This window comes from Mustela erminea, chromosome 20, assembly GCF_009829155.1.
Source record: "Mustela erminea isolate mMusErm1 chromosome 20, mMusErm1.Pri, whole genome shotgun sequence".
NCBI classification, from domain to species: domain Eukaryota; kingdom Metazoa; phylum Chordata; class Mammalia; order Carnivora; family Mustelidae; genus Mustela; species Mustela erminea.
This window is the reverse complement of record NC_045633.1, coordinates 5,162,413-5,185,623: the sequence shown is the minus strand read 5'-3', so window position 1 is coordinate 5,185,623 and position 23,211 is coordinate 5,162,413. Positions and strand designations below refer to the sequence as shown.

Here is a 23,211-nt window from a genome sequence, read left to right as displayed (position 1 = left end):
CCTTACATATATTTTGGATATTAACCCCTTATCTGATATATGGTTTGCAAATATTTTTTCCTATTGTGTAGGTTGCCTCTTTATTCTGTTGATTGTTTCTTTAGTTGTATAGAAGGTTTTTCGTTTGGTATAAATGTTGCAAATGAATTAATTCAAAAATAGTAAGAGCAGCCCTTTATGGGCCACGCAAAACATATCTTTTTGTTGGGCATGGCTCACATACCATCTCTGGGTAGTAAGAGAGGAAAGCTGAGAAATTATTATATCTCCATTTGAGGGGGAGCAGGAGAGAAGCCAGCCCCCCCCCCCCCGCAGTCAGAAGTCTTGGCCTGCTGACTGATATGGCCTCTAAGGGCAGCACCCCAGGGGCTAACTTGGGGAGTGAGGGGAGTAGTGTAAGGTAGGCATGTCAACACTGCTGAAAGCTGCAGAAAAGCAAACAGTGTGGCAGAGACTGCCAGAGGCCTACTCCTTCTCCTCAGTAACAGGATGCTTTCCATGTAGTGCAGCTCATTGCCACTTGGAATAAAAGACTATCTTCCATTTTCTCTTGTAGATAAGTACGGCCATGTGACTAACTGAGGACTGCTGAAATGCAAGAAGTATGTAGGGTTTTGGGAACATCTCCTTAAAAGGTAACAGACACATGCTTCTTTCCTCCTATCCTTCCTGTGGCTGCCTGGAATATGGATGTAATGGCTAAGCACAAGCAGCTATCTGGGACCATGAGGTGACTAAAGATAATGGACTATCAGGAGGCTGGGTCCCTGATAACCAAGGAGTTACCAGAGCAATCCTGGACTCCACCTCTCAAGGCTTCTTACTTTTGCAAGAGATAAATAAATCTCCAAGGAATAAGGAATAAGGAAATGTCATTTGGAGAAGATAGCAGTTTCCATCTGAGAGTAAATCAGTGTTTCTCAAAATGGGCCATATTCCACCAGACATCATGGTCACACAGAGTGGCCATGCAGGTCCTAAGGGACCACCCCAGATCTCCTAAATCAGCCTTTCTGCAGGTAGATTCCAGAAACTGCCTTGAAACTTGTTTCCTGATGGTTTTATACACATTAGAATCTATGACCTAGACGGTATGTATAGGGAGAGGAAGAAGAAGTAGCATATTAACCATTTGCCTAAATCCAATTTGCTTGGAGTGGAAGGTTATTATATGCTGCCCTCCCTGTGGGAGAGTTACACATCCCTGCCCTGTTAAGTTCAAGCAAAACAGTGAGATTTGCTTCGGTCAGTCACATGTGAGCAGAAGTGACATGTGTCACTTCTCAGCAGAACCTGTTAATGTTAGCACAAAGTTTACCACATTTCAGTAGTATTCCAGGTAGGGCCTATACTGTCAGCCTGGGTCCCGGGAGGAAGACGACCTGGAGTGTAGCCTCCCTCAGTGTGCGCTGGAAATGTAGAGTGAGCGGGAAATAACCTGCTCTCTGTTAAGCCACAGAGAGTGGAGGGTTGTTACTGCAGCAAAACTTAACCCATTCTGACCAGTAGCAGCAATTTACCTGTAGACCATTCACCTAGTTGGCTGTGCATACCAGTCGAAAGCCATTTTCTTCCACTGGCCTAAAGAAATTTTTTACTTAATAATTTTATTTATTTGAAATGCTGTCTAAATTTGTACCGTTTCATTCTTTTGGATGTCTTTTCTGTCTTCGGTCTTCTAAATAACCTTTCTTTAATGTGTGTTTCTCCCAATACATATTTTCAAACCTGCTGCATTTTGTATAGGATTTACCAAATTCATCCCTCTTGATTATTTTTGTCTCCTTCTTGAATTTTGTTTTGTTTTGTACCATGCATGCCTGAGTGTATTTCATGAGCTAAAACGAAATTAATATGTAGCCGGCATTCTCTCCTGTTTAAGAAGGCTCTGGCATTTTGACAGCAAGGATGAAGACATGAGATAGAATGGTTCAGAATTGTATTGAATTCCACTCTATTTTATTTTTCAAGATAGTTAATTCATAAAGGAATTCTGGGATTATGAGACACAATGATACGTATAACATCGCTACCAAATGTATTTATTACTAAATTATAAAACTTTCAGAAAAGGGCTCCAGAGAAGCTAGTAGAAAGTCACTAATGTATTTGAACATTCATTCATTCAACAAGTATTTATTGAGTGGCTCAAATCCACCAGGGCAATGGCAGGGATAAAACAGAAGCAGGGTGTATGGCCATTAGTATAACCCAGCAATTTATTTTATCTTCCCACCCTGGAGCCTCAGTTTCCCTAAATGAGGTTGATCATAATTCACCCAGTCATATGAGAAACAGATGAGCTCATGACATAGAGCTGGCAGAGGGCACGTGCTTAAGGACTGGTGGCCTTGTTGGCCTTGGGCAGATGTCTTAGAGGAAGTGGAGATCATGAAACGAGGTTGCTTTTCTAGAGAAAAGCAGAATGGTGGAGGAAGAAAGCTGATAGAGGTGCTGAGGGAAAGGGCCACTGGTTTAGCTCAGGACGCTCAAGGATGCCTCCCAGCAAACGGAGAGTAGAAAATCATCGAAGACTCAAGAAAAGTGAGACAATAGGCAGGATCAAGCCTGGGAAAAACCCAGGCTGGTGTGAAATTCAGGGCTTGAGGACGAAAATGAGATCCAACCCATGAGGTGGGATGTTCTACAGAGGCAGTAGCGAGCCCCAGGACGAGAGTGCAAAGGTGCTGGGGGATCCTGAGGCAGAGAGGCAGAAGCTGGAGGGCCCCTGGGTCTCTGTAAGGGCGAGGACACTTGATGTGGGACACACTTGGGTCTCCCACGGCCTGAGGGGTCGACAGGTGCCGCGAGACCTACGGGATGATGCCGGCCGGAAATACTCTCTCCTTCCTTAGCGTTTTAAGAAACTGCCTTCTTCCCTGGTCCCCTAAAATGGCATTTTTTTTTAAAAAAAAAACCTCACGTAATTTCTAACCTGAGAAGCACAACTTTTTCTCCCTCCTCCACCCCCCGCTTTTTTTTTTTTTTTTTTTGGCCTCAGGCTTCCTAGGAACCTTTTAAAAGCAGGCAGGCTGTCGCTCTGTCCCCAGGGTGCCTGTGCGGGAGGAGAATCTCGTCAGCTCCCCATCACTCAGCCCTTTGAAGACTTGCCGTTTGCCCTCTGTTTGAGAGAGGCCCGGTGGGTTAACCTGGCTTACAAGGCTCGTGGTGACCTGCTCTCGCTTCCCCGCCCGCCGCACCCCACCTCCCTTTCTCCCCAGAGGTGCTTCAGATTTTCCTATGTAGAAGGCGGGGCACCTGTCTCCAAGCCATGCAAGCTTTCACAGTGGCATAAACACTTACAACGCTTTGCCTAAGACTGGGACCACCTCAGTTGTCCAGCTCCCAGAATGGAGAGGTTTTGGTGGGACCAAACTTAGAAGGCACACACTGGCTTCTCTCTCTAGGCTGCAGCCCTATGGGACACTTGGCAGGGTTGCTCCAGTAACGGACCGATGAGGGAGGTTTTGTGCAGCGCTAGTGATCCACCCTGGGCCTCTGTCCGTGCTGTTTCCTCTGCGCGGAACATATTTCTCCACCCTTCTTAGCCTGTGTAATGTCTGCTCTTCCTCCGGACTGTAACTGAATGGTCCCTGCTCCGGCGGCCTTCCTGGCTTCCCACCCCCTTTAGCTCTGCATCTATCCTTGTTACAATTGCCTGCTTAAACGTCTGTCTCCTCCACTAGACTGTAGGAATGTTGTGTCCCTGGGCCCGCAGCCCAATTCCGTGCTCCTGGCACAGAGCAGAAATCAATACGTGTCTGCAGAATGACTCACTGAATGAGGGAATAAATGAATGAATTCAGTGGTGGCCCAAAAGAAACCGTGACCGACTCCAGCGGCAGGTGGAGGTAGCCGGAGTGGGAAAGGCTCTCTGGAGCCCGTAGCAGGGAGAAGGAAGCAGCCTGGGATGCTGGTGTGGTTCCTTACTGCCCGAAGCTTTCCATCTTCGTGGCTGGCAAGCCATGTTATACTTAACGCGGCTGCCTTTTGAGGCTGAAGTTGATGTAGTTTTGGAATGTAGGCGAGGTCCTGAGTTGACAGCCAAGAAAGAAGTCTTAAGACGCCTTTGGTGCAAAAAGGTGATTTTATTAAAGCACGGTGACAGGACCCATGGGCAGAAAGAGCTTCTGCACCAGGGTTGTGAGGGGTGACTGATTATATACTCAGCTGAAGGAGGCAGGGAGAAGAGAGGTTTTCAAAAACACCTTCCTATGCTAAAGAGGACCTACAAGATACTGGAGGCCTTGCCATTGTCAAGTTAAGGTTGTTTTTCCTTCTAGTAAATCTTTAACGTTAAGACGGTTGAAGTTTGCTTCTCGAAGTGAGGCTTATTGATAAGAAAGCTTTTTTTTCCTTGTAAATCACTAAGTCATTTGTAAATAGAGTGAGACTCACGTCTTGCTGGACTGTTAACCACTTTTCCCCCCCTTCCCTTAGCTTTAGGGCAGCCAGAGGGCCTGGGGAATGTCACACAGATCCCACCTGGGAGTGGGGCAGGGGACTGTAGGGTGTCAGCTTGGGCTCTGCTCTCAGCTTGCCGTCTGTTCCCTCATCAGAGTGATGGCTTTTATCAAAATATGGGTGCTGAGCTGTCACCCCGTGATTAAACCAAGACCATCGGCTTTGGAGCTGGACTTTGGGAGCTTAAACCCAGGCTTTGCTACCCGCTAGGCTGTGAGATCTGGAGCAAGTCACTTAGGCTCCCCTGAGCGTCAGCTTTTCCTCCGACAAACACGCTTTATGATAATAGCACCCAGGCCCTCGCCGTTGAGATGCTAAAAGTGGCAGAAGCGAAGTATTCAGGGGTGCTGGGCACGGAACAGGGCGCCAGCACTTAGGGATGATTCTGAGAGGTGGGGGCTCGTAGGGTTTGGGGGCACTGGGCTCCCCTCCAGCTCGCGCAGCAGCGTGGGGGCAGCCCTCGGGCAGGGCATACGGGCTCTGAACTCCTATAGCCTCTCCGGAAGGCTGGGAGGGGCAGCAGAGGTTCTGGGGTATCCAGACTGGACAGGAGGCTTGCGGCGCGTGCCTCCACTGCTCCCTCTCCTCTGGTGAAAGCAGCGCTGTGGCTTACAAAGTGGCCCTTTAAATGGTTTTTATAGCAGCGTAAAAGCGCCGGCAGGCAGCAGGCCCCTCCTGTGACCTCGGAGCTGGTGGTAAATTGTCTCTTGGCAGAGGTGGCTGTGGAGGAGCGCCGGAATCAATAGCTAAGCCTGGGCTGCAGAGGGGCAAGCTGGGCGGTGCAGCTCGGGTCTGACTGCTCGCCCTGTGGCGGGGTGTCGGATTGCGGGGATGGGAGAATTGGATGGGCAGGGCTGAAGGCAAGCCGCCGCGAGGCCCCGTCCTGCCTGGGACTTTGGGTTCCCTGGGTACTAGAAATCCTGGGGATCAGAGGGAGTGTGTTGGAGGGTGGGGCAGGCAGAGATGGCACTGGATCCTGGGTGTGAAGGGAGGCTCTAGCCCAAGCCCAAAGCAGCCCCCACCGGAGGGCCATGCAGGGGTGGTGTCAAATTAGGAGACTCTCCTAATAAGATAGTGATTGCAAGCGTCAGGCAACAAGTCTAGGTGTGTGATTTTACCTTTGCCTCTGTGGCTTGGAGGAAATGACTTCACTTCCAATCTCCCTCCCTTGTCTGCAAAATGGTATGAGAATTTAGCCTGGCAAGCTGATGTGTTCTCACTGGTGTGGCCCCTACAGTTCCTGTCCCGTCGGCTGTGGTCTGAGTGCATGTGCTCCCACCGCACTCATCTGTAAAGTCTGCCAACAAACACAACTATAGGAGGCGGGGCTTTGGGGAGGGGCTGGGTCAGGAGGGAGGAGCCCTCTGGGATGAGATTAGTGCCCTCATGAAGGGCCCCAGAGCCTCCCAGCCTGTGAGGACACAGGAAGAAGTAGGCTGTCTGTGAACCAGGAAGAGGGCTCCCACCAGACACCTGTGCCCTGACCGTAAACTTTCCAGCCCTCAGAGAGAAACAAATTTCTGTTGTTTATAAGCTCCCCTCATTTATGGTATTTTTGTTACAGCAGCTGAAGGGATGAAGTCACAGTTTAATGGCCATGCAGACATGACTAATCCATGGCTGCAGCCTCCACCTAAGCATGGATAGCCTCAGCCTTTGCTCTAGTAGCCACGGAATCAGAGTTGGGCTCGGGATGAAACCTAGGGTCCATCACTGACCTTGGACCTTGGCAGACCAAGGGCTTCAAGCTACATCACAGTGCCACCCTCTTAGCCTCACCTAAGAATGAATAACCCTGCACTTATTACCCATGAGCTTGTTCCAGCTTTCACTGCACTAGAGAAGTTTGTGTCAGCCACGATGTTTATGCATAAATGTGCATAACTTCTCAGATGTTATTTAGAGGAAGACAGTGTACCTGAGGACATTTTGTCTGCAGAATCTAATGAGCCTCAGATACTTACTTAAATGGAAATTCTGGTTATCATTTGCCTGTTAGGACCTATCATGATGATGTCAGAGCTCATCAGGTCTTGCAAATTAAATGAGAAAATATGCATAAGGTACTTGGCACCGTACCTAGAACATGGCATTTGCTCAGTAAAAGTTCGCCAGCTCTGATACTAGGATACCAGGGACCGCAGCTCGGAGGGTGAGAGCGTGCATCAGTGTTCAGTTAGGCTTAGTCTCTGCTGCATAAGCAGAAACTACTCTGCTTGATGAGACCGTGGCCATGCCTGACCCTCTGCTCTTCCAATCCAGCTCTCCTACCCCTGTCCCCCCAACCCACACAGGCTTTTCTTGGGAGCCCAGCTAATGAATGACTCTGACGTGAATCCGTGGGGAACCCATTCTAGGACGAACACCACTACTTACTGATACGGGGACCAGTCAGATTCTAAACCAGTTCAACTGATCAGAACTCAGTAGCAATCTTTTCCCTGCCGCTCATGCTCCCATCAATAGTAGCTAACATTCGTGCCAGCCAGTACAACAGCTGCTTGACATACATGAACTGATTCCATCTTCACAGTAACTCTGTGAAGTGGATACTCCTAATACTCACATTTGCAGGTGAAGAATCTGAGAACAGGAGAGGTCAAGTGATTTGCCCAAGGTCCCACAGTTAGTAAGTAGTAGAGCCTGAATTTAGACCTAGGCAGTTTGGTTCTTAGAGTTTGGGTCTCAATGGTACACTCTGTAGCCAATCACTACAAGGCACCCAGGAGAAGCCAGGCAGGGGCTGTAAGGTAGGGGACTGGAATGTTCAGGATGGCTTCTTCATTCATGCATAGGTACCTGGCCTGAAAAGCCGGATGCTGGCTGGCACCCCGTCTCTCTGTCTCCCTGTCCCTCTTTCTCTTCTTGTGTGACCTCTCCTTCTGGCCGGCCTGGGATTCCTCACAGCATGGAAGTTGTACGGGAATCTGACTTCTTACATGGGGGTTGGCTTCCACCCAAGTGTGCAGTCAGGGGCTATTCTCTCTCGTAAAGGCTAGACCTAGAACTGGCACAGCATCAGTTCCGCCAAATTCCATTGATCAAGTCAGTCACGGGCCAGCGCAGCTGAAAGGGGAGGGGAAAAGACCACATCTTTCTGCTGGAGGAGGGGCCAAGAACTTACTTTGCCACAGACTGTGATGAAGGAAGATATCAAGGTTTATTGTTAAGCTACTAGGATGTTGGGATTGTTTGTTACAGCAGCTGGCTTATACGGACAGATGCACCCTCTCATCACTCAAGTGTAGGGGCTCCTTTTCTTCTTCCCTCCTGTAGAAAGGAATTCCTTCTACAAGGAGCATATAGTAAATGAAGCAAAATTAAGAGAAAATTGAAGACACTGTACAAGGGATAAGCTCTGGTTCTTTTTTTTTTTTTTTAAGATTTTATTATTTATTTGAGAGAGAGAGAGAGCTTGAGAAGGGAGAAGGTCAGAGGGAGAAGCAGACTCCCCATGGAGCTGGGAGCCCAATGTGGGACTCAATCCTGGAACTCCAGGATCATGACCTGAGCCGAAGGCAGTCGCTCAACTAACTGAGCCAACCAGGCACCCCTAAGCTCTGGTTCTTATGAAGACCTTTTTCTGATCCTCCAACTCCTTTTGCATGAAAGGAAAGAAAATAAGTTCAAGCAAGAGATATAGGGACTCACATTTGGTTCAAAGAAAGATTTTATTAAGGAAACTAAACCGGTAGTCAAAATGATCTATAGCCAGACTGGACTGTCTTGGAAGTATTGAGCTTCCCATCACTGAGAGATGTTTGAGCTGAGGCTGGTGTCACTGAGATATTGGAGGAAGAATCCATTCATAGTTTCTTCCATCTCCCAGATGAGTCATACCCAAACCCCATGAGATCCCAGTTTGGTGGAAAACTTTCCCACCCCAGAAGACCACCTGGTTAGGAATCTAATCTCTACAGGATACTGAGCAGGCAGCTAAGGAGCACGAATATTCATCTTTCTAGAAAGTTCCAAGGCCAGGTAATAAGAAATTGGTCCCTGGCATTTGATAGGAGTAATGTATTTTACAAAAGTCTTTTATGGTCTACTGCAAATTTCTCTAGAATAGGAAGAACGCCTTAGACGTGCTTTGTTCCTTCCTTTCTGCTCTTCATCCCCAACACCCAGTGCTTCGGCATGACCTGCCATCCCTGTCTCCAAAGTATATCTGGCATGTGTCTGCTTCTTGCATCTCCCCTGCCTCCACCCTGGTGTAGGCCGCCATCATCTCCTGCCTGTAGTACGGCACCAAGCAGCAAACTGGCTTGGTCACGTGCTCACCTCTCCTCCCACAGTCCATTCTGTACACTTAAGGCCGAGAGACCATTTTGACATGAACCATGTCCTCTCCTGACTAAAGCTCTGTGGTGGTTTCCCATGGTGCTTAGAATTCCTGCTATGACCAGAGGCTTTACAGGCTGGGACTTCTCATGTCTCATTGACTTCATCTCCTACCCCGTTGTTTTCACAACCTAGCCTCGGCCGCACTGGCTTTCTTCCGGTTATTCCCACACACCCACACACCCACACAATCCCACTTGACTCTCCCTCTGAACAGAATGCTATTCTCTCCCATCGTCTTACTGTCATCCTTATCCTGCTCAAGGTCATCTCATCAGGGGACCTTTCCTGATCAGCCCGTGTAAGATAGAGACCCTTGGGGTGTCTAGGTGACTCAATCATTTGGGCATCCAACTCTGCATTTCGGCTCAGGTCATGATTTCAGTGTTGTGGGATCAAGCCCCATCAGGATCTGCACTCAGCATGGAGTCTGCTTGAGAGTCAGTCTCTCTCTCTCTCTCTGTCAGTCTCTGTCTCTCTTTATTCTGAACTTCCAAAGATTCTTCCACCTGCCTCCTCCCTGGACCACTCCATACACTCCCGCATGAACATCTGATCCAGCAAGGAGCTGGTGGGCAAGTCAGTATCTTCAAGGCTTGGTTAAAACACCGTCCACACTCTAAGTGTATCGGTGTGCTCCCGAAAGGACAGACTCTCCGGGTGGATGTAACATGTAGTCGAGAATTTCTTAAGTGCCGGCGTCCGGATAATATTGTGAGACAGGAGTTTGTATTTACTCCCTTTTCCTTTCTCCCATGCAGGGAGGTGGCAGAATTGGTGTTTGATTGTTTCGGGGGAGGAATGTGTCAGGGCTGAAGGCAGAAGTATCCCCCGAGATTTCTGTTGTTGTTGCTGAAAGCCTAAACATGTTGAGGATAGGTTTGTGGGAGGAGGCAGACTGTCTTGGAAGACTCAGAAAGGAGAGAGACCAAAAAAAAAAAGAGAGAGAGATCCCCTGGGTTGGGGTAGGGGAGAAAGGCCAGTGGGGCCCCAGAGCAGTGGGAAGTAATGGGGTACATGATGCACCCACGGACACAGAGCGTAAGGACGTATCCCACGTCCCACCCTGGAGTGGACGCAGCACAAGCAGACACAGATGGAATGATAGAACTCTCGGGCGTAACTGATGGCTGAAGATCCCGGGCCCCATGTCTTGGCATAGAACCCTGGATTCTTGGCAGCATGGTTTGTGCTGAGCTGAGGGGGGCCCTGGGAAACTGAGGTGGAGGTTCCTGCCAGCGCCACCAGACTTGGAATGGAGAAGGAGGCTGATTACTGAAAAGAGAGAAAGGTGACCATTCGCGCACGCCTGACTTCTGAGGGATTCATATCCGCTCCATATTTATTATTGATGGGCTGAGAGAGCCGCGCGAGAAAGGAAATCATTGGCGAGCGCGGTGACTGCGTTTCTGGGTGACCGAGGGGGCGGCGGAGTCTGTTCTTGGTTTCCAGTGTGTCCTTGAGGAGTTCTAGAGCAGCTGCTTCCCCTGGGCTTCTGTGTTCACAGTTAAGGAAGTAATCCATGCCTAATGATGCCATAAGCACCATCACACCTTCTTTGTGTAAATAATGTCTGGTAAAATGAGGTGTGAGCCTGCTGTTGCAGAGAACACTTAGCTGTTAAATGCTTTCCTTTCCACTCCATTGGCTTTTCCCTATTTATAGCGATTCTAGCAGAGCATTCGTGTCATATTCGTTTCCTGCCAGCTGCTGGTTTCCTTGTCTTCGTTCTGCAGCGAAACCCACAGGGACCTCCCCAGGACCACCTGGTCCCCCGAGGCACCAGCCTCTGCTTGGGTCAGGTGTCACCAGAGAAAATGCAGGGTGAGGCCTCTTTTCACTTTCCCTCTGGGCTTGGCCCAGAAGCTTTTTTTTCCAGCTGAGGCAGTAACAGTTCCCTGACCTCAGTGTGGCTGCTGGCACAGAACCCTGCCGAGTGGAAGGGCATGTCCTGGGGCGGATGCTGGCAACCCCAAGTGGGAAGAAGTGTTTGTGTCTTGAAAAGAGGGTATATGGGAGGTACAGCTAACGTAAAGGACTCCAGTGACTCCTGAGGAGGATGGGGAAGCGCCAATACTGAAAGCAACATTAATACTAATAGTAATAACGGTTGTTAATCTTTATTGAGCTGTTTGCTATGTACTGAGCACTGTCCCAAGAACTTAAATACATTCCCATTTAACCTCATCCCAGCCCCATGTGGTAGGTCTTGAGTAGGCGGTATTGATCAGAGGGGAATCCGCTTACAGGAGGAGATAAGATATTGCGGCTGGTGAGCAGAAGTAAAATGAATTATGAGGCACATTTCGGAGAAACCATAGAGGTCAACTCCAAGTTGTCTGGAGAAAGACAAAAAGCAAGGAACTAGGGGATGTTTTTTGTTCTGTGACCCCCATGAGTGGATTTTAACCAAGTAGAATTTAGGTCTTGGTGAAGACTGAATCACAGAGACACCACTTCTGGTTGCCCCGTTAATAGGGCTCTCACTTTGGGATAATAACATTATAATGAGAAAATGTAAACGAATAAGCCGCAATTAGAGACAGAGCTGTGTGTGGCCCAGTGAGTGCCACCTTGGGGAAGACAGACCACAGATGAGGGCAGGTGGGAAAGCATTTGTGCTAGATACAAAAGTCACCTGGAGAGAAGGGGGCATTGCTTGTACCTCTGGTTTCCTCCCACGGCCTTTGGTGGAAAATGGAAGGGATGGTAAATTATGCAGCTGCTTGTCTGCATTGGTTTCCTTTTTTGTCCATTGGCTTTTCCTGTTTGTAGCTGCCTGGAGAAGTGTCTTCCTGGATCGTCTTCATGGTGACCCATGGCTCTGTACTTGGCTTTGGACACTGGGGTCATGGCTGACCTGGGATCTGAGTGAACAGCGTAGAGTCAGCTTTTGCCTCTGGTAGGCTCAGGGCCACACCACACAGTGATTCCGATCATCTGCTGTTTAGAATTTTCTTTCTGTCCTTACTACCAGAGGGTTGGCATGCCCCAGTGGAGTAATGGGTATTCGCCAAGGGGTCAGAAGTTCTGGCTACTGACGTTACTGTATAATTGAGGAGACAGAGGCTCAGAAAGCCTAAGTAATACATATACCAGAGCTGGGGTTAGAACCCACATGTTTCTGACTCTAGTCCAGGCACATCATTCCCTTCAGCCTCTTATGCCCCTTCTTGAACTTCAAGAGACCCAAGTGGGGCCAAGAGGCTATAACGGATTGATGATTTTAAACAATGGTAACAGTCCTTCCCCTCTCTGAATCCCTTTGCCTTGCAAGGTGACCCGAAGTTCCTCCTGTCAAGAGGCACTTGACTCTAGAGACTGGCTGGCATGGTTAGGCACGATGGACATGATGGGGTGTCCACCCAGAGCCCAGGCCTCAGGGGGCCCTCGTAGGCTTCCATTCACCTCTTGGAACCCTGTCCTTGCCATGCGAAGCAGGGAGGACAAGAAACCCCATGGAGTAGGGCTGAGGACCCCCGCTGACTGCACATGCAGAAGATCGTCCAGTGATGGCCCAGAGCAGCAGAATAGCTCGGCCAACCCAGGGGCTTGGGAGCCACCTAAGTGTTTCTGTTTGATACCCCGTACGTTCTGCGATTGTTTGTTACATGGCACGATACTGTGGCCGTAGATAATGAACACGGAAGGCTGTGGAGACTCCATCTGGAAGGATGCCCAATAGAATACTGGACCGCAGGATGGCCCGCTAGATTCGGCGGGTCACAAAGGCTCTAGGCGTCTGAAAGCCCACACACTCAGATATGGATAGGAAAAAAGAGATCTCATGCAGTACCATCCTCGGGGACCCTGCCCTTGGAGGAAGAGAAAGGAAACCAAGATTCTAAACCAGGAAGTCTGGGGTCACTGTTCCATTGTGTCCTCATAGCCACCTCCAAGGACACCAGTGGAGGAGAGGGGGCATGCTCAAAGTCACAAGGCTAGGAGGTGGCAGAGTGGGGATTCTCATGCAAGTCCGACGGACCCCAAGGACTACCTTCTTCTCCATCAGTTCTGTCTTCGCCACTGAGTCACGGAGCACTGTTTGTTTATTCTGCTGGCCCTGTGCCCAGCTTGGGATTTCCTGGTTGAAGGAAAGATAGTCTCCGCCCTCAGAGAACTGGAAGTCTACGGGAAATAAGGTGTTTGGGTGCCAAACACCCATGTCTATTCAGAGTGTGGTTCCTTCCCAGTAGAGACATGCTGGGTCAGAGGGTTGTGGATTCAGGTCACGGTGAATGCAGGATGGTTTCTGATAACTCCTTGCCGTTGCCTGCCTACTTAGTCTTCATCCCGACATGGGCTTGGGATTCGGACCCTGGTTATGGATTTAAGACTGAACGCAGGGCTACTATTTTGCTGGGTTCTGGATTTGGCAGGGTTCCAGCATGGGTTACGGAGAAGGCTTTAGGGTTATACTTAGATTGGACTTTGGCTTATGTCCAAACTGCCCGGAGACTTGTTGGGTCCTTGCCTGCCTTTGAACTAAGTTTTGTGTTCCATCAAATTCTGTACTTGGCTTTGGACACTGAGGTCTTGGTTAAGCTGGGATCTTCAATGGATAAGGCAGCTGGCCCTTCTGCCTTATGGATACTTCCTTCCTTCTCTTGCTCAAACAGCCCCTCATCTCATCTCGTCTCCTGGGAGGCCTCTTCACCCTGCATTCATCATTTTCTGAATCCACAACCCTCTAACCCATACTTTCTTCCCCCACCCAGAAGTGGACATGTCAAGGCCTGCTTTGGATGGTTCCTTATTTCCTACTTCCCCAAACAACGATACCACTTCCCTGACACTTGCTATTGGTACATCCCCTGTTAAGCTATGTCTCAGAATCCAGAGCAGGAGAACTCTAAGGACAGATTCTGACTATAAAATGCCATGCCAGTCCCTTCCAAGAGCCTGCGGCCACTGGGTTGAAAGACCCAGGTCCTCCCTGTGGTCACCTTCTGAATGGGCTGGGGTTGCCAGGCTGAGAGCTGAGCCAACCTGGGGACCTGGGATGCTTTCTGGGCTGAGGTTTTTTTTGGGGGGGGGAAGGGGGTCTGAACAGAAAAGTTGTTGGTGCCCTATTTCTTTTTTTTTTTTTTTTTAAGATTTTATTTATTTATTTGACAGAGAACACAAGTAGGCAGAGAGGCAGGCAGAGAGAGAGGAGGAAGCAGGCTCCCTGCTGAGCAGAGAGCCGGATGCGGGACTTGATCCCAGGACCCTGAGATCATGACCTGAGCCGAAGGCAGCGGCTTAACCCACTGAGCCACCCAGGCGCCCTATTTCTGCAGGGTCCAGGCCGGTGGGTGGCCGTCTACCTCTGCTCAGTAAAAATCCGTACGACCAGAAACAGGTTTGCGGAAGTAAAATTCAAGATTCTGGGCGGGAGAAGGCAGCACTGAGAAAGCCGGGGCCACAGCGGGAAGCCGCACCGAGAGAAGATAGAGGAGCAAGGAGATGGGAAATTTAATAATCACATTAAAAAATTAAACACCAGGCCCCAGTAGTTGTCGCTTCCCATCCGCTGAGATTCACAACACTTGACATCCAATTATAATTGTGGGTTCCTATAAAACAGCCCATTAACTGCAACTATAAATTATTATTGCTTATGTGGAGTAGGCTGCTGGCTTAGTAGCTGATACTGAAGATTATGGAAATTATTAACAAGCAACAGTGTGTCTCTGAGTCCTCCTGCTCTGCGCGAGATGTACGGAGCAGGAGAAGGAAGCCGGCTGCCTGGGCACGTGGAAATGCGCGTTCCGCCTCGGCCTACAGCTGCCTTTGTATCTGACGGAGGGAGGGCTTCTTCCCCTGAGCGCCTCCAGTTTCCATCTGGTCACCTTCCACAGCAAGGAGCTTCCGTGGCTGTGCCTGAGGATCTAGAGTACAAAGAGATGCATGTCTGTACCCCCGCACCCCTGCACCCCTGCACCCCCGTACCCCTGCACACCCCCACTTACATGCCCATGCGCACACGTGCACGCGCGTACCTGGTGTTACTCCCGCCGCCAACTGCTGCATCTGTGAAAGAAGAAATCCAGGAAACACTTGCAAAAATTCTTTAAGGGCCTATTCCATTCTTTCCTCAAGCCCCGAGTGAGCAATTCTGCTTTCTTCATTTCTCCTCCCTGGGCAGCACTCCCTCCCCGGAGGGGCGCGCAGGAGAGCCCGTGGCCAAGGATTCTTCCCACCCTGAGCAGTGCTGGAGCGAGCAGCTCTGTTGGGAGTTTGCCATCCGTCTGGGAAGTCCCCAGACTTCCTGAGTGTTGGTAGTAGCTTCCCCTCTCTCTCAGGTTACTCAGGTTTTTGCTTTATATTATTGCAGTGGTGTTTGGGGAGAGAATAGAGGTAAACGTAGGCTAAATTCACTCTCTAGAAACCAGAAGCTGTCCATCGGATTTTGAAATTGGCTACGTTTTTTTGTTTGTTTGTTTTTTGTTTTTAAACGGCAAGAAGAGGGGCGCCTGAGTGGCTCAGTGGGTTAAGCCTCTGCCTGTGGCTCAGGTCATGATGTCAGGGTCCTGGAATCGAGCCCCGCATCAGGCTCTCTGCTCTGTGGGGAGCCTGCTTCCCCCTCTCTCTCTGCCTGCCTCTCTGCCTACTTGTGATCTCTGTCTGTCAAATAAATTTTTAAAAATTAAAAAAACAACCCAGCAAGAAGAATATGTAATATTAGTAACTGCTTTTTGCCAAACATTGCATGTATACCATCCCATTAATCTTAAGAATTCTATAGGATAGGGACGATCATTACCAGCCCTGTTTACAGATGAAGAAACTGAGACACAGAGAGGTGTCTCAGCTGATACATGGCAGAGCCGAAATTCCAGCCAGGGTCATCTAAATCCAAAGCCTGTCCTTCGATCCTAACCCATGCTGTCTTTGGGCTAAAAACAGTATTTCTTAATTACTGTCTTTTTATAAAATGTAGTGTCTTGTCACGTCTCAAGAAAAGATGAAATAGGAATCATCATAAAAAGCTTTCTCATTTTTCCTGGCTTAGGTCTCACACAATCTTTATTTAAATTCCTGAATCTTCTCTTAGTGGCGCCCCTCCCCCACCCGCATCCTTGTGGCCCCTGCCCCTGTCATTTTTTCTCTCCTTGGGCATCTTTGCAGAGGGGGAGCTGCCTGTCCAGTCCTGGGCTTTTAAAAAATAGGTCTGTCAGAGAGCTTGGGGGTCCTTGTTCGATCTTTTTGTCTCAGATTAAAGGGAGATGGGGAAGCTTGTATTTTTGTAGTTATCTTTTGCTGGATTGGGGTTTTGGTTGCCTGCAATGAGTAGGAAGTGAGTTTGGGGGGGAGTCAGCATTGCAGGAGAGAAGTTTCCTGCCGGGCAAAGCAGTTTCCTTTCCGAGTTTATTTTGACTGCAGAAGTTAGTAGGGCACTGCTCTTCCCTCTAAGTGCCCTCATTAGGAGCTCGCTGCAGAAATGCCTCCCCGTGGCTTGGCATGCTCTCTGGGGGACTCGCCAGGGCCAGCAGCTCCACGGGCCCGTGCCCGCTGTCCCATGTCCTGCCTATGTCCCACGTCCCGTGTCTCTCTACGCGGTGGATTCTTTGTGGAAAATAAGCATTAGGATTTCTGCCTGGCAGGCTCCTCTGTCTGTCGAGGCTGATGAAAGTCTTTCTACCCTATACAACCCGCCCTCTTTATTTATTTTTCTGTGACCATTTCAACTGGGATTTATGAAGGAGAGGAATTAAAAGCACACACTTACATAATTATAATAAAAATGCAAATTTAGAATTGCCTTTTTAACGAGAAAGGGACTGAATAGATAAATACCCAAAGGTATGTCTGGCCGGTAGAATCATGGGTGATTTTTATCCTTTTCTTTGAGGTTCTTCTTATCCCCGTTGGCTATCTATTGCTTTTACTTAATACAATTTTTTTGTCTTTTAATTTCAAAATGTCAAACATATAGGGAATAATGTAGCAGACGTCCAGGTACCCCACCACAGATGTTTAACAAATGTTAGCATTTGCCCTATTGGTTGCAGATTTTTTTTTTTTAAAGAGCATCTATTCCTTTTATAATTGAAGGTTTCAATACTCAGAGAAAAGTTAATTCAGGGACTCTGTAAAGTCTTTCTGAACATAACTCATTTCTTGACAGTAAAACAGGAAGCTAACACTGTTAGCAGGAGGCAAGTAAGTAAACTGGCTGGCTGCCCGGGGACCCAAATCAGGTTTGGGGGCGCTGCTCCCATTGCCACAGCCCTCAGGAGGGAGGCTGGGGTCGGTGCGGGGGAGGGGGGGCATGCGCAGTCTGGTCCCTGGGAGCGAATTCCAGAGGCTAGTGACATCCACTCCCTGCCTCCCAGACCCTAAGAGCTGTGTTACTCAAAGTGGGGTCTACAGACTAGTAGGGTCCCTTTGCAGCTTCTTAATCTTTTTTGAGTGGGAGAAGAAAATCTTTTAGTACTGTCTTTTTAAAGCAGCTTTATTAAAGTATAATTGTATACAAAACCCACAAACCCCGCGCATGTTCAATGTATACAGTTTGATGAGATGGGACATGTGCGTACACCCTTGATTACCATCACCACAATCAAGATGACAGAGCCAACACCTCCCGAAGTTTCCTTGCGTCCCTTTGTGATTTAAAGAAAAAAAATTATATATATATATATATTTTTTTAATCACACACACACACACATATATATACTGCTTAACCTGAGATCTACACTCTTAACAACATCTTAAGTACACAATATGTTATCATTAACTGTAGACACTGCACAATATAACAAATCTCCAGAGCTTACTCACCCTGCATAACTCCAGCTTTGTACTCATCCAGCAACAACTGCCCATTTCTCCATCACCACCCCCTCAGGCCCACCCCCAGGCAGATTTTCAGAAATGCAGTGCTGTGCTTCTCGCTCATTAACACACATTAACATGCATACGAATCATTCGGGAATCTTGATAAAATGCACATTTTGATCCTGTGGAGCTGGAGTGGGGCCTGAGAGTCTGCATTTCTGACAAGCTCCCAAAAGGCTGATGGTGCTGGTCTGCAGGAGGCATTCTGGGTAGCAGAGGCCTTAACCCACTGAGCCACCCAGGCGCCCCTTGTACTGTTTTTTTTAAAAAAAATTTTTTTGTTACGTTAGTCACCATACAAATTGTACTGGTTTTTAAATCTTTTGAATATCACCCTGCTCCTGGAGAGAACATTTGAACATTAAAATGCTTTAGCCGTTGCTCTCAGTTTTGAATGCCCCAATTATTACAAATTATTATCATTAACTCTTTGCATAGAGTCCATCAAGGTAAAATCAAAGTAGAATCTACTCTAGCCAGAAAAAAAAAAGGATGAATTTCTACAACTTCCCATATTGTCCATTTTTGATATATTCCAAAGTGGGATGAATGTCTTGTTGGTGCATGAGAGGATTTTAGGTAGTAGATTGATAATTTCTTTAAAATGTCAGTTTTGTTGGGACTTGAGGGACATAATGAGTTTTGGAGATCCAACCTTGTTTTTTCCATGTGAATTCTGAATCAACTGAGAAAAAAGACAAAAGCATAAGGTAGATGGGAGATGACAGTGGCATCCTTATGACGATGAAGGCTAGACTGAAGCCTGGTTCCTTAGCCGCACTAATACCCTCCGATATCGCCCCCTACGGACGATATCGCCCCCTAGCGGACACCTTGGGCAGCACACCTGAGGAAAGAGCGAGGAACAGACCTAATTGTGGCAGATGATGGCCTTATTCCAGTTCAGGCGTATAGAGAAGGAGAAGGAGACAAAAACTGGATTTTTTTTTTTTTTTTTGTAAATTAGCCCTACCAGTCAGGACATTTGGACCAATGACTATGCTCACCAACCAGGTAAATTCTCGTCACCTTTGTCTGGTCAGAGAAAAAAATGTTCTACAAGATTCTAGGAATGTTTTGTGAAAATCCAGTCTTCTTAAAACCAGAGGAATGGAGGCAAAGACATTCCCTCATAGCGATGGTTACGCTTTTGTGTTTTAATTAATTTGGGCTAACGGGACTGATTTTCCACATATGATAAAAAGGTAAGGTTTCCTTTTAGCATAAAAGTAAGCAAGGGAAAGGCGATGATTAAAACAAAGAGATGAAGGTCATGATAGCAAAGGAGGTATGTGGGCATGACCGAAATTGTCAAGATGGTGCTCGGATGGCAAGATGCTGGTGGAGTTCGCATTCCTTGAAATCTCAATGTCACATTTTGTCTTCACAAACGGCAGATCAGGGTCACTGGTTCCAATGTTCTCCGCGAGGAACAGGCGGCTTTAGTTCACTCATTTGGCCGTTGATCATGGTTTGATTCTGTTTCACTCAATAGAGAACATTTAGAACGGATAAACTAAGACCCTTGGTATTTTATTGGTCTTGATTTCATGTATATAAATCATTTATGGTTCAAGTCATATGATCTTAATAGTATCGATCCAAGGCTTTTAATTCCCTCTCTTGGTTTCTTCCTCTCATTTTTTCTAAATTCACTAAGAGAATCAGAGTGGTAGGTAGGTTAGCAAATTCTGTGTGTGTGTGTGTGTGTGTGTGTGTGTGTGTTTTAATGGCCTACAATGAGACTGTCCTTCAACAATCTGACACAATTTCTACATGAACTAGAAACATGTCCTCTTGTCCTGGCAAATAGGGAGACCAGTATCCTTTTATCCGTTGGATGTCAAGGTTATATTCACAGGTGCCAGGAGACAACATGAAACAGTCAACCCGGATAGCTAAATGGTGCCAGGTAGAATTAGCTAACTGTGAATTGCGCCAAAAAGAAAACCTGCATTTGCCACCCCCCCCAAAAGTCTTGGTATTCAAGTGGGAAACACTAAATTACCTACTCAAAAAGAGTTCATTCACTCAGTTACCTGGGGGCCATTTTACTGCCAAATTTTCCAGAAAGGTTAAAAGCTACACACTTGTACTCAAAATTGAAAGTAATCTCCCAAATACGGTTTGTTGTTGTTGTTGTTTTTGGTTTTGGTTTTTTTTTAAGATTTTATTTATTTATTTGACAGACAGAGATCACAAGTAGGCAGAGAGGCAGGCAGAGAGAGGAAGGGAAGCAGGCTCCCCGCCGAGCAGAGAGCCCGATGTGGGGCTTGATCCCTGGACCCTGGGATCATGACCTGAGCCGAAGGCAGAGGCTTTAACCTACTGAGCCACCCAGGTGCCCCCAAATATGTTTTTTAAAAAGATTTTATTTATTTATTTGAGAAAGAGAGACAGCGCGTGAGAGGGGAAAAGGTCAGAGGGAGAAGCAGACTCCCCAAGGAGTCCCGCATCCGGGACTCCAGGATCATGACCTGAGCCGAAGGCAGTTGCTTAAACAACTGAGCCACCCAGTTGCCCCCAACTATGTTTAGTAAGGAATGGCAGATCCCCCGACTAAAAAACTCCCCCAGAAAAGATAGAGTTATCTTACATTTGAGTCCTTAGAAAGACTCCTTAGTAAAAGGACAGTCTGTAAATTACTTACTTTTGAACTACAGCATATTGTTTGTACATCCTGAAGCACACTCAGTGCCAGTCTGGGATGTATACATAGGTTGCTGGATGGACTTAGTAACAGAGAAAGCAAACAAGTTGAACACAGATTTAGTCATCATTCCTTGTAATATGAGCTCAAGGGCAAGCATCAGATGGAATCAAGCCATCAGAAGGTCACCTTACAGAATGAGATGTTAGGTGGTTATGTTGATGGAATCATGACATCGCCCCTTCCTGACCAATGACCCCAAAAGTCAACTGTCCTAATGTCCTGGGAATGGGTGTAGGGGACGGGGACTCTGGATGTCAGTTTGGTTTCCGGAGGTAGGCTTGGGTCAAGTCCACGCCCCTCTCTTGTCCTTTTTTTGCCCCAGACAAAAACCAGGACTTATGCCCAATTTCTTCCTATTACCTCTGCTTCTCAGTCATTAATATCCTGGCCTTTGAGCGTGCTAGCTTAAAGACACCTAGCTGTTCCTCATTCCCAGACCTGGCCATCTTTATGGATGTCAAGTATTTTCCAAAAGACAACTTATAGTTTAGTGCTACAGTGCCAAGCCTCTTCCTCATAAAAGCAAGGAATTTACAGATTTGAAGTCACAGATGTGAGCCCTGGCTGGGTGACCTTAGACAAGTCGCTTTAAAACATTCCATGGGCCTCCATTTCATCCTTGGCAAAATGGCACTAAAAGTCTTGGTTATTACAAAGAGAAAATGCTGTTAAGGATGTGAAACCAGCTTGTAGATCCTGTCACGGTTATTCAAAGGCAGGAGAAAGACTCAAGTCTTGTTTAATACCTTTGTTTCCAAAATACCTGGCCTCTGCTGATTTATCTTTGTGTCTCTGTGTTACCCTGAGTCCCGTTGCTCTGTCCCTGCCTAAGGGCCCTGAACAGAGATGCCTCGAAAGCCACGGTGAGGGGCCTAGCAGGGGCCCTGAGCCTGGGACCAGGCTTCTCTGGGTCATGTGGACGGCGGGGCCCATGCTGGGCTCTGATCCAGATGTGCGGCATGGAATGAGGGGCCAGGCCAGGCGCTGAGGAGCAGCTAGGCCGAGCTCTCCGGGCATCCTTCGCCCCGGGCCTGCAGAGGAGCGGAGGCCTTCCTAGGAGCCCGTGGGCAGGACTGAAGGCTCATCAGCAGGTGGCATGATGACAGCTCCCCCGCAGAACTGAGCCGCCGTCAGTCAGACCGGCGCGCGCAGACAGGCTCCCGCAGACAGGCTCCAGGCTGAGGTGTGCTTGCTGGGTGGGTCGTGCCCACAAAGCAGGTGTCAGTCAGCCGTGATCCAATTAGTCATGTGTCGTCAATCACGTTCCGGTCAGACGGGGACCAGCGAGACACCTGTCAGTCACACAGGCGCCTCTCCAGTCCTTCGAGGCACACACAGGCCCGTCGTGCGCGTTTCCACCGAACACTCTGCTGACCGAGGAAGGGGCGCACACCGCGCACCCCCAGCCGTGAGCGGGAGGAATCAAGAAGCTGCTGGAAGGCCTTCTGTCCTCCCCTGCTCTTCTCGTGCCACTTTTCTTTCATGTTCTGGTCCCTTCCTCAGCAGTCCGAGTGTCTGTCCACGCGGGATGCAGGTGCCAAGGCGTGGGGGCCCAGGAAGTGGACTGCCCACTCAGGGACTGGGTTCCGCAGTCACCGGGCCACGTGACAAAAGCAAAATCACCTTGAGAAATCCCCTCAACACCGCCACGTTTCCCTCCCGTCACTGCCGTGGATTTCTGTTCGCTTACCCAGCCATGCGTCTGGGGAAGGAGTTGGCTTGCGTGTAGGGGCCACGGAGTCTGAGAACAGTAAGTAGTGGTCGACATTAGAGTCACGGTCCCAGAGCAGCAGGCTCCCACTGTGACGGGGAGGTGGGGCCGGAGGGGCCCCTTGTCATGGTCACTGTCGTCTCTGTCCACAGAGCAAACTTCTCCCGCTATTCCAGCTCCCCACCTTCTCTCGGTGTAGACTAGAACTGAATTTGGGTGAACCGAATGCTTGTATGACGTGACTCCTTGCATCATCAGATGAAACGCAGTCGGCCTTGCTGTGGCGGTGTCGGGAAGTGTCCATCCAGGCACCGGGCACACACGTGCATAACAGGACCCCAGGGCCTCTGACTTGTTCTCTCAGCTGTTTCCTGGCAGCGGGAAGCAGGGGGTTGAGCGATGAGCCACTGGGCTTGCACAGCTGGCTTTAGAACGGACTCCTGAATGCCCGATAATGTAGCCTCCAGGGAGAGGGTACTTGACCTCCACAGCATGAAATGGCCTGGGGTGGGTGCCTTCCCACAGGGAAACTGGCAAAGGATGCAAATCAGATGTCTCCTCTCCCCGCCACTCACAGTGCCAGTTTGGGGTTGAGGGCGGGGAGAAGGTGGTGCTGGGGGGCATGTGTCTTGAGAAGTCAAGTGGAGGTGATGGGAAGATGAATTGGAGATCGCAGATGGGGAGATAACTAGGAGGTTTCGGAGACGGTGGGGAAATATTGGGAAGCCAGGAGACAGCTTTTTCAAACAGCTGGGAGTTTCACTGTAACAGAGATTGTGAATTGTATCCACTCTCCTCCTTAGTATCAAAATCTTGGATTGTCAGGGAGGAGAAGATGTATTCAGCTGAAAGACTACATTTTCTGGCTTCCCTTTCAACTAGAGATGGTCAATGAGATAGAAGTTACTGGTAGAATTTCTGGGCAATCTCCTCAAATAGGGTTGACTTGGTTAAGTAGTTTTTTCTGACTTCATTCTTTTCCTCCTCCTTCTAACTGGAACATAGATGCGGTGGCTGGTGCACCAGCATCCATCTTGGGTCATGAAGACAAAACCAATGGACTAAGGATAATGTGGCAGAAAGAGAGGAGGAGCCCAAGTCCTTGATAACAAAATGGAGCTATGTCCTAATCTGACCAGCTCCAGATTTCTTTAA

At 48.4% G+C, this 23,211-nt stretch overlaps 1 protein-coding gene across 6 annotated transcripts in view; it reads left to right on the top strand.

Moving 5' to 3' along the window:
- The window catches only part of USP31 (ubiquitin specific peptidase 31), a 215,837-nt gene that overhangs the window by 182,764 nt on the left and 9,862 nt on the right, over nt 1-23,211 (top strand). Inside the window, exon 17 of one of the 6 annotated variants that reach the window (XM_032328547.1) lies at nt 557-635. The exons of the other annotated variants lie outside the window; for them this stretch is intronic. Coding sequence (XP_032184438.1) covers nt 557-582 — 26 coding nt within the window. The 3' untranslated portion in view covers nt 583-635. The remainder of the gene's footprint in view (nt 1-556; nt 636-23,211) is intronic. 6 annotated transcript variants of the gene reach the window in all.